Source organism: Mandrillus leucophaeus, unplaced genomic scaffold, assembly GCF_000951045.1.
Source record: "Mandrillus leucophaeus isolate KB7577 unplaced genomic scaffold, Mleu.le_1.0 Scaffold848, whole genome shotgun sequence".
NCBI lineage: Eukaryota > Metazoa > Chordata > Mammalia > Primates > Cercopithecidae > Mandrillus > Mandrillus leucophaeus.
Genome location: NW_012109230.1, coordinates 23,300 through 39,917, shown reverse-complemented (window position 1 = coordinate 39,917; position 16,618 = coordinate 23,300). Strand labels below are relative to the sequence as shown.

Here is a 16,618-nt window from a genome sequence, read left to right as displayed (position 1 = left end):
CGGGAGCTGTCCGCAAGACCTAGTGCTGAAGTAGGCGCGGACGTGCCCGGTGCCTAGCGCGTGGTAGCAGGCGCCCAGTGCCCCAGCCGGCGAAGACCATGGCGTTTATGGTGAAGACCATGGTGGGCGGCCAGCTGAAGAACCTCACTGGGAGCCTGGGAGGCGGCGAGGACAAGGGGGATGGGGACAAGTCGGCAGCCGAAGCTCAGGGCATGAGCCGGGAGGAGTACGAGGAGTATCAGAAGCAACTGGTGGAAGAGAAGTGAGTGGGATCCCTTCTTGGCTCCAACGACCTCCCCCTCCCCAACCCCACAGCTGCTCAGTCCATCCCCGGGCCAGCCTCAGGTCCCAATCCCCTCTCCCCTACCTTCCTAGACACGGTAAGAGACCGGGAGGTGTCCTCTACACTGCCCCCAGACCCATCCCATCTCAAACCCAAAACCCCGCTCCAGCTTCACACTCTGGTCAAGGGGGAGTGGGGGAAGGGGCGACCGGAGTCTGGGACGAGGAGGGGGATGCACGTGCGTTTCTGGCGAAACAATAATCCCTTAATCCGATCTGGTCCCAGCTGCCTGTGTCTTCCAACTGGGGCTCCTCTGAGCTTGAGGCTCTGAAAAAAGTGGTGCAGCCGAGGAGGCTCAGAGTCGCGGAGGCAGACCCTGAGATGGGGGCACTCACCGACATTGAGCCTACTTGTGTGCCTGCAGTGCTGGGACAGAGTTTGGGGCTGGATTCTGCTGCTAGGCTACTTGGGTTCAGAGCCTGGCTTTGCCTATTAGCTGGGTAACTTTAGGCAAGTTACTTAACCTTTCTGTGCCTCTGTTTCCTTTTCTGGAAAGTGGGGATGGTAATCATAATACGTGTCTTGTATATTTATGAAGATTAAATGCCAATGCATGTAAACTGTTTAGCAGCACCTGGCACATGATAAAGTCTCATAAATGATAGCTATTATTTCGCTTAATCCTGATACCAGTTTTGTGAGTTGCAAAACTTTATCCCCATTTTACAGAAGAGGAAGGTAAGTGACTTACCTAAGGATATACCTAAAATGGTAGTGGAGCTGGGGTGTGAACCCAAGTTTGTCCTGAATACTTTTCCCTACACGACATAGCTTCTCAGTGAGGGAACAACAGACCAAGTTGGAGGCCATGAGGGACAAATAATTAGGGTCTGCAGAGAGAGCCAGACAGACTGCCACCTTGGCCCCTAGTTCCATCCAGCAGCAGAGACAACAAAGGGCACTGTGATGGGGAGAGGCAGCAGAGACCTGGCTGTCCTGGTTGGAGTGCCTTTGCTACACACAGGGACCAATACAGCAGTGCTGCCAGGACTCAGAGACCCCTTCTGTCCCTCCCTTGAAGACTCCAACTCCCTTCTCTCTGCCCTCATGGTGACTCTGCCCCCGGTGACCCTGCAGGATGGAGCGGGATGCACAGTTCACACAGAGGAAGGCAGAGCGGGCCACACTGCGGAGCCACTTCCGAGACAAATACCGGCTACCCAAGGTAAGCTGGCCCTGGCTGCAAGGCACATCTGGGACCCTGAGCTCTGGGTTCTCAACTCCTTCGTCCCATTCTGGGCACCACAGCCCGCAGTTATAAGACTCACAGGGTGCTGGGTTAGATCCTTCCTTCTCATTCATTTGTTCATTTATTCATTCACTCACTCATAGTTAATCTGTGCCCACCAAGGGCCAGGGCTTTGTGCTGAGGGGACCCCAGTTCTCATGAAACTGACAGGTCTATATTTCTGGAGCCAATCTAGGCCTCTTCTCTCCTCCACCCCCCAGTACCCCCACCAAGCCTAGGCCAGGCCTGGGCAGAGGAAGACACAGGGGAGGCAGAAAGCAGATTTGACTGCAGAAGTGAGTGCTCTGGGGGTTTCTGAACCTACTGGAGGGTAGAACTTACTTAAGGTGGGGGAGAGAAGCCCTGTGTGTGCCAAGTACTTGACCTTCATGTCCTCATCTAACCCCCAATAATGCTGCCAGGCAGCTATCACCCACAGCCACAAATGATGAAACTGAGGCTCAGAGAGATGGAGGGACTTGGCTAAGATCATACAGCCAGTGAGCCATGGAGCTGGGACCAGCCCTCAAGCCCGTGAATATGAGCCTGCCTTTGCTCCAGGGCCCCAGGCTGCTTTCCAGGGTATGGAGTCTGCCTGTAGAGAGCCAAGTATCCCCTTGGCTGGCCAAGCAGCCAGAGAGTATGTCTCAGGAGATCCCTGCCCCCATGCTCCCCTGAGCAGTGCAGCGCCAGATGGGCATTTAAGTGTGCTGCTCCTGTTGTCTAAGGAGGGGACTGAAGCACAAATCTCTCCCAGAATATCGCCCTAGTGCACCCAGAACTGTGCTGGACTCAGGAAAATAGCACAGGGCTCTAGTGCTCCTGATTTTGATCTTCCACTTGAATTGAATGACCAAATATATGAACATCATATTCACTTATTCAACAAATATTTACTAAGTCCCCAGCTGCTTCTGACTGCCCACAGGCCACCAATCTTTTGGAAATCTCTCACGGGGAAAAACCGGTCCAGAAAGCCTGCTTCACTGCAAACTCTCCTGGAAATAAAGTCATTCCTCAGATACTTGTGCTAGGCATATAAGAGACACCTGCCATCAGGGAAGTCAGAGTTGAGCAGAAGAACCAAGACTTGGATGCAACTGAGTAGGACATGAGGCACCCCCCAGAAGAACAGTGAAGGGCAATGGCCATCGTAGGTGCCATGCCAAAAAACACAGATGTTGGAATCAGTGACATAGGTTTGAATCTAGCTCCCCAACATCCTACCTGTGTAACCTTGGACAATTTAAGTTACTTTAGTTAAGTAACTTAAATTTAAAGTAAGTTACCTAAATCCTGTAAGCCTCAATTTCCTTATTTGTGAAGTGGGAGTAACAATACCTACCTACCTCACAGGGTCATTGTGAGAAGTAAAGGCACCCAGCTCAACATCTGCTATGTAATAGATGTAATAGATGTTTCATAAATGGTAGCCATCACTATTTTTGGTTACACCCTTAAGCATAACAAGAGTCAAAACATGACTTAGATGACTGTAACAGTGTGACTCATAAGTATTTTCATTTTGTCTTTACTCGCTGTGCTGGTCCTTCAGTATCTCAGAGTGAAATAAGGTAATATGAAAGGTCTCCATGTCCAAGCATCCAATGCTTGATCCTGGGATGTGGGGGTGGGAGCTGAGCTCACTGGAACATGGGGCTCAAGAATCTAGGGGGCCGGGCACGGTGGCTCACTCCTGTATTCCCAGCACTTTGGGAGGCCAAGGTGGGCATATCACTTGAGCCCAAGAGTTTGAGACCAGTGTGGGCAACATAGGGAGACCTCATCTCTACCAAAAAAAAAAAAAAAAAAGAGAGAGAGAATCTAGGGGCCTGCAACCTAGACCAAACCTCCTCCCTGTCCTCTCAACTCTGGGTTCTCACAGACTTCCACTCCACCCCACCGTCTCTTCCCTTCAGAACGAGACAGATGAGAGCCAGATCCAGATGGCAGGTGGAGACGTGGAGCTGCCCCGGGAGTTGGCCAAGATGATCGAGGAGGACACAGAGGAGGAGGAGGAGAAGGCCTCAGTCCTTGGGCAGCTGGCCAGCCTTCCTGGCTTGGACCTGGGCTCACTCAAGGACAAGGCCCAGGCCACACTGGGGGACCTCAAGCAATCAGCTGAGAAGTGTCACGTAATGTGACCACTTCCCCGGGGTTACCCACTGGGCTGGGCCCCCATGAGGGCTGAGTGTGTGTCAACTTCCAGAGACCCATACTCCATTTGGGGCTTTGTTTTCCTTGCCCCATCCTAGTTCCAAGACCTTTCCCATCCATGCCCCAACCCTATCTTCTGGTTTTTTCCTCTCTGCTGGGAGCAAAGCCCCCATCTTCACCTTACCCTTCAGGACCCTCCCTGCCAGCTCAGCCTGTGGAGGCCTCCCAAGATTGCAGGAATATGCCCATCCCTCTCTGGCCGTGGCCCCAAGTTCCTGCACACAGGAGCACCCACAGAAAGACACACACAGCACACAAAACCCCTGGCACGTTCAGAGACAGAAGCCACAGATGCATCCCGGCACACATAGACATGCACACACAGGCCAGCTCCCTTGCGTGTCCAGCCCCTCTAGACACCAACACTGAGATACTCTGAGAGAGAGCTTGGGCAGATACCCTGGGCAGACAGGAGGCCTGAGTTCTAGTCTCCACCTTTATTGTTCTTGAAAGCCCCTGCTCTCTCTGAGCCTTGTTTCATCACCTGTAAAATGGGAATGGCTGAATGATTTCTAAGGCTCTTTCTGGTTTAGACTTTCAGAGCCAAGCCCACACCCCTCCTTGGGCAGGGCAGCAGCTACCACCACAGCCTCCAGCGGCTGCCACTGTGGGCTCTGGGAGCCGGAGTGATGCTGTGTGAGAGGCAGAGTGCCAAGGATGAAGCTGGCACTGAACAGTAAGCAGCTCTAGGCCTTCTCTGGGCCCAGGGCCCAGCCAATTTCTGTTCTGTTCCTGTAGAACTTTCTCTGGATTCCATAGCTGGAATCTCCTCTCCTAGCTCAGTGAAAAATAAAAATCCCAAATGGTGTGCCTACCTTCCCACTTCTTACTGGCTTCCAGGAGTCTTGGAGTTCACAGCCCCCCGAGCCTGCCTTAAAGGGGTGTCCTCCACCCCACAACCTACAGCTTCACAGGAGGGAGGAGGCATCCAGTGCTAGGAGTGGAAGTGTCTCCAGCTCTGTTCTCTGGGGGCCCTGGGTGAAGGTGGGGTCTGGGGCCTATGAAATAGGTCTGGCTTTGAGGAGGATGGCACAGCCTCATTATGTGGGGAAGATGGGACCTCTGGGGCATCACTGAGACCACAGGTGGGGCCAGGGCTGGACCGCAGCTGTCTTGGGTGCCTGTGCCTACACCCCTCCTCACCCTGGAGATTGAAGATATGCAAAAAGAAAGAAGACAGGGCAACTGCATTCCAGCCCCACACTTGATGACTTTGAGCCTGTCCTTTCCCTCCTTGAGCCTGTCTTGCTTGTCCTCTGTAAAATGAAGAGTCCCCCCTCCCCAAAATAGTAATAATACATGTTTCAAACGGTGACCATTTATAAAGCATGTGACAAACTATCAATAAATGTAACTCATTCTTTTAAAAAAACGAAGAGCCCAGATCTTATCCTGCTCACCCGTGGCAGGCGCTGAGGGGCAGGGGGCAGGGGAGGTTTCAGAAACCAGCCAGGAAGCTCCCCAAGCAGGTCACCCCCGGGGCCTGGGCAGGAGGAAGGTGCTACGGGGCCAACCCCAGGTGCCCCACCCCGAGGTCCAGGGCCCAGCCTGTGAGGAAGCCAGCCAAGGTTCACAGGCAGGAGCGGCCATCTGAGGGTTGGGTTTCAAGGGCAAAGTTTCCATGAGATCTGCTTTGTAAAATAAGAACAAAGCCCAACAAACCTGTATAGGAGGTCATGGGGGGCTGGAAGAGGGGAGACAGGGCAGGAAGAGACACAGGCCCAGCCCTGGAGTGTCCCCAGGGAATGGGCCTGGGCCTCTGAGCTACTCCTGGGCTGCTCCCGGGCCAGGGCCTCCTCCTGACCTTCTCAGAGCTGGAGGAGACCCAAGCCAGAGCCCCAAGCCGGGTAGGGGGGTCATGGGCTGCCTCCGCAGCGTCAGCAGCAAGGCCCACGTCAGCACTCCGCCCTCCGGGGCCTTCTGCCTAATGGGATTGGACAGACCCCTTCCCCCTCAGTGTTTTGCAGGGCTGAGAGGGAGAGGGCCGAGAGGGTGGTGGGCAGTGGGGGCTGGGGGACGTGCACTCCCTGAACCATGTCAAAGCAAGGCTGGTTGGAACCTGGATTAAAGATCAGGAGCTGGATTAAAGAAAGGGAAACATTTGTTTCCCCTTCACCCTGGGAATGGAACCCCAAGAAACCTTGACTGGTTTGCACTACCCCTGGAATGGGGTGGAGGAGGCTGTGGGGCTCAGATAGAGATGGACAATGAGGGCAGGCTGAGGGGTCCCCAGCTCTGTTGGGCATGCCTGGCCTCCCTTCTTCCTTCCCCCTCCCCATCAGCCCTGTAATCTGGGTCTCTGTCAGTCTGCACCCCTCTCACCTGTGTGCCCTCACCCGCTGCCGCTCTGCTGACTCACTGCCTGTCCTGTACCCACACGCAGCTGGGGGCTGACTTGGCCCAACTGGAGCTCCTCCTCTTCACCTGCCCCCAACTCCCAAGCCCTTGGGCCCTGAATACATCAACTACTACTGTCTTCCCAAGCTGTTCCTACCCTCTCCTATTTAGACAATCCAATGTCTAAATAGGATATTCACATATTTGTCCTGCGACTGGTCCACCCACCTGGTGTGATATGAGGGCCACAGAGTCATTTGCCACCAAAACTTCCCATTTCATCCTAGAACCCCATTAGTACCCTGCAGTTATGACTCTGATGTTTATGGCCTGCTCCTTCCTTCCCTTCCCTCCCTCCCTCCTTTTCTTTTCTTTTTTTTTTTTGAGACGGAGTCTTGCTCTGTCACCCAGGCTGGAGTGCAGTGACGTGATCTCGGCTCACTGCAAGCTCCGCCTCCCGGGTTCACGCCATTCTCCTGCCTCAGCCTCCCTAGTAGCTGGGACTACAGGCGCCCGCCACCACACCCAGCTAATTTTTTGTATTTTTAGTAGAGATGGGGTTTCACTGTGTTAGCCAGGATGGTCTCGATCTCCTGACCTCATGATCCGCCCACCCCGGCCTCCCAAAGTGCTGGGATTACAGGCGTGCGCCACCGTGCCTGGCCCCCTCCCTCCTTTTCTTTTCCCCTTTCCTTCCTCCTTCATACCCTTGTGGGCAGTGTGAGCATACAAAAAATGTTAAAAGGTATTTAAGGGAGCCCCTCCAACTTTCCCAAACCCCTTCAGCAGGAGGGAAGAGGCAAAGATGATTGCCTGTCCCGCCACCTCTCACCCTCAGAGGCTCTGGTTCCACAATGCAAAAGATTTCAGGGAAACCCTGCCCAAGAAGCCTGCAGTCCCCCACTCCTACCTTCTACCCACCCGGACAGCTCAGGCCCAGTTGCCAGCAGGAAGAGGGTGCCAAGAAACAAGTGACTTTCCCAAGGCCAGTTGGTCCCCCGGGAGGAACTGGGGAGGGTGACCAAGGTTTGGAGCATGGAGGATCTCCTGTTCCCTCGACAGCCAGATGGTTCCTCCTCAGACACCAGAGGCCCCAGGCAGGCACTAAGGACACCTGGGACATGCTTGTTAGCTGAGCCGAGCTGCTGACATTGCCTGTTGACCCAGCTGACACTCAGCCGTGAGGCTGGGGCTTCTGTCCTCTATCCCACAGACCTGAGGTGGGGCTGGGGGTGTAGTCACAGGGCCCACGGCCGTGCCTCCAACCCAGTGCCTGCCAGGCAGAGCTGTCCCCAGAGGCCATTTGAGGTTTGAGATCAGGGGAGCAGCAGCAGCACTGAGGAGGCCTCAGCCTCATTCAGCAGGAGCTGCGCCTGCATGTGTGCTCATGAGCATGTGTGTGGGGCCTGCGGGGGTTTATGAGCCTGCACACGGCTGTCTTGTGTCTGTGGGATCTGCTGTGTGTAGGTGCGGGGATGAGTTCCTCTAGGGAAGCTGTCATTGGTGTGCTCCTTCCCTCAGGCCCCAGCCTCGGCATTGGGCCATTGCCCTTTCAGGGAGGGCTGGGACAGCAACCCGGCCTCTGGGGACAAGAGCCCTTCTAGACGACCTTCCACAGGAACAAAGGTTCTATGTCCTTTCCCACATCCCAGGTAAAGAGGATAAAGAAGGGCCAGCTGGACACCTGGGTACCTCTATCTGCTCCTGAGGCCCATCTGTGTCTTCCAGGGCTGGCCCCGTGGGAGAAGGCTCGGGTGCTTCCCCTAGCTTGGCCCAGGGCTGGCTCTGTGCTTGGATGACTGGGATGGAGGTAGGAGGACAGGGCAGTCCCCTGAACGTTGCTGGGAGGTAGCCATCCTGCTTTGGGCACCTTCAGAGCGTTGAAAGTGAGAGGCGAAAACAACTCTGTCTCCTAAGAAGGAAAACATGACCTTTGGAAAGTGGATCTGCACGTTTCCTACAGGCTTCTGCCGTTAGAAGCAAGCTCTGCCCCCAGTCGCCCCAGCCTCCTACTGGGCTGCCTCCAAGCAGGCGGCTTGGACACAGGAGAAACCTAGAGGCCATCTAGATGTTTTATTCAAGGAGGGCCCCTTCCCAGAGGCTCCTCCAGCAGCCTCAGTCCCCAGGCCTTTCTGGTACTGAGTCCTCCCTGTGGGGGCCCACTGCTCTCCACACCTACTTGAATAAGAACTTCAGGCCTCTGTTCTCAGCCAGCCAATACAGTGATCACAAATAAGCAACTGGGGTTGATGAGCCAACCCTCACTCTATCACCCTTCAAGTCTCTCCTCTAGTCTTCCATCTCGTCTTACATTTCCACTCTTCCTTCCATCTTTTTTTTTTTTTTTTTTTTTTGAGACAGAGTCTCACTCTGTCACCAGGCTGGAGTGCAGTGGCGCAATCTCGGCTCACTGCAACCTCTGCCTCCTGGGTTCAAGCGATTCTCCTGCCTCAGCCTCCCGAGTAGCTGGGACTACAGAAGCCTGCCACCACGCCCAGCTAATTTTTGTATTTTCAGTAGAGACAGGGTTTCACCATGTTGCCCAGGCGGGTCTCCATCTCCTGACCTTGTGATCCGCCTGCCTTGGCCTTGCAAAGTGCTGGGATTACAGGTGTAAGCCACCACGCCCAACCCCTCCCATCTTCTCAATTCATCCACCCCACCAGGTCCATTCATTCCCCTCCTGTTCCCTCACTTTATATATTGAGGCTTTTTTGTCTGGCCCATTTCCAGAGATAATCTGAAGTACATTTCTCCCCCTAGATCTGAAAGTCACATTTTATTGTATTCTTACTGTATGTCATGCCCATGTGCAATATCTCATTACAAATTCCCATGGGGCCCTTATCCTCAACCTCATTTTATGAAGAAATAGGCTAATGGATGGATCCCAAACTTCAAGGCCAAGTAGCAGAGCCAGAATTCTAGCAGCTCCTCCTGCCCTCTGGGACACTGCTCCCCACTGCCCCCCGATGGCCAGGCCAGGGGCTTCAGGGAGAATAGTTCCCAGGGTCTGTTCCCATCCAGGTATGGAAAATCCTGGGATGACTGAGCAACCCGCAGGGAATGGGTAAGTCTAAGGAACTGCTCTCCTGCTGGCAGCCAGGGGATGTGCTCCCCTCCTACTCCCAACAAGTGCTGATCAGATTGACACCTGGGGTGTGTGTGGGGTTGGGGGAAGGCCAGGGTACAGAGTCTGCTGGAAACGGAGCCTCTGGGGGCTGGGTGTGAGCATGATACCTTAAAAGATGCCCTTTTCCCCAGTCCAGCCCACTGCTCCCTCACTAGCCCAGGGTAAGAAGGGGTAGGAGGCCAAGAGATCCTGTCTGGGGTGAGACAGTGTGCAGTGTGGAGGGCAGAGCATTTTGGAAGACTGCACTCCTGGAGCTGAGCTGAGGAGCAAAGAGGGAAAAAGCCTTCCCAGCTCCCAGGCCTGTGCTCCTCTCCCCACTGGTCGCCTGGGTGTGGGCAGGAATGACCCTGGTCAGCCTTTCTCCTGGATCCCTGGGGGCTGAGGGCAGATGTGGCTATCATTCTCAGCATTCCCCTCCAACCTGTGACCTCCCCAACCCTACCTCAGCTTCCCCAGCTTTTGCTGCAGTCCTTGCCCCAGCCTGTGGGCAGCGCCCCCCCCCTCCTGTTATTCTTAAGGCAAGAACAGATGCCCAAGTAGAGAAAATAATTTAATAGAGAAACAGTGAATTATACTCTTCACACCCAGCCTCCTGCAGGGAGGACAGACAACTCTTGCCCAAGGAGGCATTTAAGGGCAGAAGGGCTAGAAATCACCAACACCCGCTGATTATTTAAAAGAAACTCTCAAATACATTATTCTCCAGGTTAAATTCACTTTGTACTCATAAGTGCCCATGCTGTGGGCTGTGGAGGTATCAGCCCCATTGAAGAGATGGGGAGACCCAGGCCCACAAAGGGGAAGGGGTTTGCCCAGGGCTCCACAGCGGCAGAGCAGGCCTAGAAGTGGGAAGCCTGGAGTGCACTGGGTCAGACCGTCTCCCTCTCCCAGGCTCAAATTCCAGCACAAGGCCCGCGCTGTGGCTAGTGTGGGGCCCAAAGAGGAACGGAGGTGGGAGAGATGAGGACCAAGGAACCTTCCTGAGTGCTCCCTAGGCCACGGCAGGAACAAGAAATGATCTTCTTAAATTTGCCCCACCCCGAAAGATACAACTTTCATGCTTGAAGGATTAATTTAAAGTACCGAGATGGCGGGCAGGTGTGAGTTCCCAGAAAGACTGGTGGGTTCTATGGGGCTGAGTGCATACTGTGGGGTGGGTGGTCCCTGAGGGGTGCTGGAGTGCCCCCATTCCAGTGCAAGGAGGAGCTGAGTTGGAATAAGGGGTCCCGGGAAGGGCAGGCCAGGGGCACAGCTGCCTACTGGCAGGGCGAGGGCAAGCACAGAAGTGCCCTGCAGGGGCCCCTTGCCCTCTTCTCAGAGCAAAAAATGATAGACGGCTGCATGCTCCAAAACTGACAGGCACAGGATCCAGTAACCACCGAATAACAAACAAAGGTCTCATGAAAGAAGTGCTGTTCTCCCAGAGTCCTGCCCTCCCCTCCAGCATACAGCACAGCCATCAAACCGTCTGTGGGGTGCAGAGTAACCTGAGGGAGGCTGGGGACTCTGGAATGTGGGGGTCTCAGCACTGTCTATCCAAGAAGCCTGCTTGCCAGGGCTGCAGTGGGCCACTTCATTCTTGGCATCAGCCTGGGTTAGTACCCCTCTGCCCCAGATGGCTCACGTCTGTCCAATCATTCTTCTGGGGTCACTGTAGGGTACAAGCTATGGGGGGGAGGGAGGCAATGGGGGAGGGTCAGTCTCAGGTCTTTGGTAAGGGAAGCAGAATCCAGGGCCCCCAGCCCTCACCCCTCTTTGGATGGAGGATCGACCCCAGGGCAAGACTCACAGCTACGAACAGATTCCGACAGTCCCTCTTTGTCCAGGGTGTCAGCTTCCCAGCGAGATTCCCTCATCTGTGGGATGTGAAGGCAGCACAAGGGATGAGAGGCAGCCAGGAGGCAGACACACGAGCCATAGCGCACAGTGCTGAGCAAGAGAGAGAGTAAAGGACGGGGACACGAGCCACAGCGCACAGTGCTGAGCAAGAGAGAAAGTGAAGGGCAGATACAGGGACAGGGAGGCCTGCAGAGGAGGCAGGAGAGCAGACATACACCAGCAGGGTAGGGATGACAGCCACAAGCAGAGAGCAACAGAACCCACAGACCCTAGCCCCAGTGTGGCCCCATGTGCCCACCTTGACCTGCTCCTTCAGGTATTCAGCTCGGGCCATGAGGTTCTGAACCTGCCAAGGAAAGATATGCCCTTGGGTGTGGGGGAGAGTGGCGGGGGGTGGGGTTTCAAAGGGAACTCCTCCTCAACCCTGATGCTCTCTAGAACCCTCTGCCCCGTCAGAACAACTTGCCTCCTGAGTCCCTTATCTGCTCCTTCCTCCAGGAAGCCTTCCCAGACTTTTTGCTGCTGGGTTCCCAGATCCTCCACTGCCCTGTCTGACTACCCCAGCCCTATGGTTTTGACTTGCAGACCTGGAACACCCTGAGAGTGGGACATTCCAGAGGAAACCCAAAGAGATCCCCACAGGTAAGAGCAAAGAAAGGGGAAGAGGAAGCCTCCCAACCCTCTCAAGCTCAGTGGGCACCTCAGCGTGAAGCAGCTCCCGCCTCCGGCCCGGGGGCTCCGCTGTAAAGAGAGGGCGTGTGGTGAGGGCAGGGCAGTCAGGGGCCCTCTAGGGGGCAGAAATGGGGGCCCTCACCTGCCAGCAGCAGCAGCAGCTCCCCCAGACTATGCTGGTACAGGTCCAGGGCATCCTGCTCCCCACCAGCAACTTCCTCCTGCAGCCACAAGGACACCAGGCTGCTTAGGGTCATGGCCTGGATATCTCCCCACCCCGCCCCATCCTGTCCCACCTAGACCCTTCTCACTGGCACAAACCTTGGCCATGGCAGCTGAAGCTACTTCCAGGGCAGCTAGGAGGCGTGGCTTGTCCCGGGCCATCTCTAGGATGAGAGGAAAGGCTCAGGGTGGGGGAAGCAGCCTGCCTGTTCCCTGCAGGATGCCTTTCCCCACCCGCCTCCCCCTCAGGCTGTGGGGAGGTTTGCTGGGGCCCCTGGGGTCAGCCAGGAACCGGAAGTCTACCTCTGAGCAGATCTCGGGCAGAGGTCCCCTGCCTCAGCAGGGCCTGATTGGAGGAGGAGACGATGGCCTTGAGCTCCTCGGCCCGGGCCACGTACTGCCCCACCTGTAGCAGGGAAAGGGCCTGAGGAGGTGCTGTCTCACCCGCTGCCCTTGCCAGAACCCACCTCCAAGTTCTCCCTCTGCATTGTTAGTGACTGCCGCAAGCTATAAACATGTCAGGGGGCAAATGAGGCTGGCCTGACCCATTCCAAGCTCTGTGTTGCAGGAGAGGAAGTTCCAATTCTAAGACAGCCATTCCCCAGGGGCCCTGAGATCTCAGGGCCTTAACCCCTGCCCCCCCCCCACTTCCTCATGGGGACTCTCACCCACCTTCGCCTTAATTGCCTCCTTCCGCTGGGCATCCGCCTCATCTGCAGAAAGTGAGGTCATATGAGGAGTCTGGGAGAACCCCTGCCCCACACCGAACCCTCTGGAATCCCTCCAAACACAATATTCCAAGTTTATGCTCTGCTTTATTGCCTACAACACTCTGGATAGAGAACTGGAATCCACCTATTGCAGCCACAGACGACTCCGATCCCTGCTGCACCCAGGGGCTTCAGGCATGGCCTGGGACTCACAGTGCAGGGCAGGTACGAAGAAGTCCAGAGCCTTGCAGTAGAGCGATAAGGCGGCTGCTGCATCCCCCTCCTGGTCTTTCTTCACAGCCTGCACCACCAGGGTGGTCTAGGGGATGGGCAGATCAGGGGTCAGGTCCACCTCCCTACCCTCCCACGCTCACCAAGATGGGAGACCAGCTCCCCTGAGCCCACCCTCTGTCTCTGTTGGGCGAGTCACCTATTCACCACCAAAGGGGTCAACGAGACCTTCAGCCCACCCTCAGCCCACCCCAGCCCCATCCGCCTGCTCACTGCTCGATCCAGACTCTCCCTACTGGGCATGTGCTCCAGGTCCACCCAGGGGTGCGCAAAGAAGTCCTGGAAGGAGATGCGACGGCTGGGGTCCCGCTCCAGGAGCCGCTGCAGTAGGTCCCGGCAGTCTCGGGAGAGCAGGGGTCGCAGGGGGAGCTGTAGGGAAGGGAATGGCAGGGACAGATCACACTGGGCTCCAGCCCCTCAACCTCTAGCCCAGGGGTCGGCGAGGAACCCGAGGTATGCGTTGGACAGGTGGGGAACCTGAGACTGAGGAGGAACAGGTGGGTCAAGATGATGGAGCCAGTGAGGAGCCAGGCCTCCATCCCTGGGCTCCTGGCGCACCCTCGCTGGAGCCCTGAGCTGAGCTAGAATTGTGTTTCTGGGTCCTTATTTCCCTCCCTGGACTATGTTCCTGGGAAGGCTGGGTCTGGCTCTGCTTTGGCTTTCTCCCCACAAGGTCCTGCAAAATAGGCACTGTGCTGCCTGCTGTGGGCTGACTTAAGTCCCTGGGACAGCCCGGCACCTCGACTTCCAGTCTAGAGCATGCCCCTCCACTACAAAGGCAGCCTGGAGCCCACACTCCAGTCTCTGCAGGTGAGAGCGAGGTGTAAACCCTCAGGGCCCTGACTCCCTCTGCCCCCCAGTGGTTGCTAAGGGCCTGCTAGACCCACCTCGATGACCCGGTTGCTACGGATCTTCTCTTCCAGCTCCAAGAACGACCTGGAGGCAAAGGGGGGCTGCCCGAAGAGGGCTTCTGTGGAAGGGAGGCAGAGCAGAGGCTGGGAGGGAATAGGTCAAGCCTGGCCTGAAGCCCCTCAGCAGGGGTCGTGGGCCAGCAGTGAGTTTTCATCAGAACCCTTCAGGAGTGGCCCAGAGAGGCCTTGCCTGAGGAAACACTGTAGGCCTCAGGGTGAGAAGCAGGGAAAAGAGGTCTCACCATACAGGATGACCCCGACAGACCAGAGGTCCACGCGGGCGTCATACTGCCGCTGGCACACCATCTCGGGGGCCATGTAGAGTGGGGAGCCACGGAGCACGTGCTTCTCATCCCACGGGGACATGTGCTGTGCGAAACCAAAGTCTGCAGGCAAGAGGTGAGGCAGCAGGGTTTGAATTCTAGCTGCTTCCACTCCTGGCTTGTAAAGCCTCACCCCAGGCTCCTCTCCACCCTCCAGACCCGATCAACCCTATTTCCAAGCCTCTGCTCATCATTAGCCTGGAACACCCTCTTATATCTGCCTCTGGGATGTAAAACCTACCCATCCTGCACAGCTCCCTTGGGCACCTTTTCCTAGGAAGCCCACCTGATCACACTAGCTACATGGATAAGCCCCCACCCTCTTACTGTCCCCCAGGCTTAGGTTCTACCACAGTCTCTGGCCTTCAGTGTCAATTCTTGTCCAAATCTTATCAAGGGTCACCACCTCCTACTCCTCCACCACACACTCTCCTATGTGGCCACAGATGGAGTCACAGACTTGAGCCCCAATTCTGATGACAGACCAAGTCCTGTCCCTGACCACAGAGTGATCCCTGATGCTGGTCACACACTGAACCCCAGCACTGTTCCCAGACTGACCCCCAAACCTGGACACACAGTGAGTCCCAACTCTGGCCACAGACTGAGCCCTAACTCCACCCATTACGCTGCTGGACTTGAGCATGGGTAGCCTGAGAAAGGTTCTGCCTTTTGATGGCAGGGCCCAACCCCAGACTTCGCAGCCTGTTACTCTTTGAGGGCTCTATAGAGGGCTCCATGAGAACTAGGGCTGCTGAGTGAGCCCAGGGAGAGGGAGGCCTCTGCACTCTCCAAACCTCATCCCTGCTGTTTCAGACACAGACCTGCCAGTTTTAGGTGGGGCTTCTCCAAGGAGCTCAGCAGAATGTTCTGTGGCTTCAGATCCAGATGAGAGATACTGCGTTCATGCAGGAACTGCAGGGCGCTAGCTGAGGAGTGGGACCCACAAAGAGACAGTTCAGAGCCCATTCCCGCCTGCCTCTTGCCTGCTCGGCTCACATCTGCCTCCTCAAGCCCACACAGCCCCAGTTCCTGCCTGGCTAGTCTAATGTTTTCCATATAAGCACCAAGATCCCACCACTTCTAGGAGTTTGCCACCCCACCCGAGTGCCCACCCTCCTCCCCTCTGCCCCTTCACAAGTCTCCCCGCCTCTCAGAAGCCTCTCTGGATGCCCCAGTCCTAGAGAATCTTGCTCTTTTCCTTGGCACAGCACTTGAGTCCTACTTACAGGACTCTGGAATGTTCTACAAGGTCCGTATATTATGTTCTATGTATGGAAGCCTCAACACCCCACAGAGGGGGATTACTCCCTCATCTGTCCCACAGCATCCCTGAGCAAGGGTTGAGTGTATGAGATAAACAGGACCCTAAAATTTCAGACTGTGCAGGAGGCAGCTGCAATGTGTGCCAAGGCTCTAAGCCTGGCGGAGGGGTGGGATGGCGGGGGGCAGAGAACAAGGGACGGAGCGTCAGCCTGGGGTCACAGTCCTTTACCTAACTGCTGCATGAAGACACGCGCCACCTTCTCAGGCAGAATCCTGCGGGTATGGATGAAGCGAGATAGGTCACCCCCTGCGCAGAACTCCATGATGAGGTAGATATTGTCACTGTCCCACTGTGTTTAGAGGTAGAGAGGCAGCCTGAAGAGAGTGTCCCTTCTCCAGCTCCCTTTTGGCAGCGGCCCCGCCCAAGGCTCGCACCTGAAAGTCTTTCAGCTGCACAATGTGGGGGTGTCGAATGCCCTTGAGGATCTCAATCTCCGTCAGGAGGTTCTCCACCGATGCCTTGTTCAGACTTTTCTTGGCTACACACTTTATGGCTACCACCTCACGAGTGTCCTTCTGCGGGACAGGAGATTTGGGGGCTCTGCCTTGAGGAGGCCAGGACCTTGCCTGACTGGAAAGGCTCTGTCTGGTTCCCTCTGTCCCCCGACTCCGCCCCCTCCCCGGGTCTACCTACTGCACACCAGCAACGGGCTTCCCAGCTTTCCCTTGTGAGGTCAGTGAGGAATGTTGATTCTGGAGTCCTGGCTTCCCGACCCAGCCTCAGCCTGGTCTTCTCCAGCCCTCAGCTAGATGATCCATTTCTTTGCATTCTGGAGTGCTCCCAGCAGAGGCATGTCACTCAGAGTTCCAGAACCGCCCACTCTGCCTCCTAACTGGCTCCAGTCCCAGACTCCTCCCAGCCCACCAGGTAACCTGTTTTGAGCCTGTTCAGCCACTGACCCTGCAGGTGGGTGCAGGTGCGCCCTTTAAGACCTAAGCGTGGCGGTCGGCTCCAACCTCCGCCGAGGGTCTGGCTGGGGCGAAGCCGGCCTCCCGCCCCTAACTGTTCCCACACTGTCGCTAACCTCTCGGAGTCTCCCCGGCCGGCACCAGCCGGGCTAGCTCG

At 56.0% G+C, this 16,618-nt stretch overlaps 2 protein-coding genes across 4 annotated transcripts; one reads left to right on the top strand and one right to left on the bottom strand.

Moving 5' to 3' along the window:
• CPLX3 (complexin 3) lies at nt 1-5,130 on the top strand. Its single transcript, XM_011968519.1, has 3 exons — nt 1-262; nt 1,421-1,508; nt 3,491-5,130. Exons 1-3 carry the CDS (start codon nt 99-101, stop codon nt 3,713-3,715), a joined length of 477 nt encoding a protein of 158 aa, XP_011823909.1. The 5' UTR covers nt 1-98; the 3' UTR covers nt 3,716-5,130.
• Nucleotides 5,131-9,795: 4,665 nt separating this feature from the next.
• ULK3 (unc-51 like kinase 3) lies at nt 9,796-16,612 on the bottom strand. Of its 3 annotated transcripts, none has more exons than XM_011968520.1 (16): nt 16,183-16,612; nt 15,928-16,068; nt 15,722-15,842; nt 15,051-15,155; nt 14,146-14,289; nt 13,880-13,962; nt 13,206-13,361; nt 12,915-13,020; nt 12,664-12,704; nt 12,295-12,397; nt 12,091-12,155; nt 11,912-11,990; nt 11,798-11,838; nt 11,402-11,443; nt 11,048-11,114; nt 9,796-10,923 (listed from the first exon to the last, which is right to left on the bottom strand). In XM_011968520.1, the coding sequence occupies exons 3-16, from the start codon at nt 15,813-15,815 to the stop codon at nt 10,907-10,909; spliced, it is 1,143 nt and encodes a 380-aa protein (XP_011823910.1). In that variant the 5' UTR covers nt 15,816-15,842; nt 15,928-16,068; nt 16,183-16,612; the 3' UTR covers nt 9,796-10,906. The 3 variants fall into 3 exon arrangements, with proteins under 3 accessions (XP_011823910.1, XP_011823911.1, XP_011823912.1); XM_011968521.1 differs by having other exon boundaries at nt 15,722-15,765; XM_011968522.1 differs by having other exon boundaries at nt 16,187-16,290.
• Nucleotides 16,613-16,618: the final 6 nt, after the last annotated feature.

What these genes read in the sequence shown, in the direction of transcription:
- ULK3 (XM_011968520.1), bottom strand. Translation starts at nt 15,815, where the DNA reads ATGGAGTTCTGCGCAGGGGGTGACCTATCTCGCTTCATCCATACCCGC. An exon ending in TGTCGGGGTCATCCTGTATG is followed by an intron (nt 13,963 to 14,145) that starts GTGAGACCTCTT and finishes TCCCTTCCACAG; the next exon opens with AAGCCCTCTTCGGGCAGCCC. An exon ending in CTGAATACCTGAAGGAGCAG is followed by an intron (nt 11,115 to 11,401) that starts GTCAAGGTGGGC and finishes CACATCCCACAG; the next exon opens with ATGAGGGAATCTCGCTGGGA.
- CPLX3 (XM_011968519.1), top strand. Translation starts at nt 99, where the DNA reads ATGGCGTTTATGGTGAAGACCATGGTGGGCGGCCAGCTGAAGAACCTC. An exon ending in AAGCAACTGGTGGAAGAGAA is followed by an intron (nt 263 to 1,420) that starts GTGAGTGGGATC and finishes GTGACCCTGCAG; the next exon opens with GATGGAGCGGGATGCACAGT. An exon ending in ACAAATACCGGCTACCCAAG is followed by an intron (nt 1,509 to 3,490) that starts GTAAGCTGGCCC and finishes TCTTCCCTTCAG; the next exon opens with AACGAGACAGATGAGAGCCA.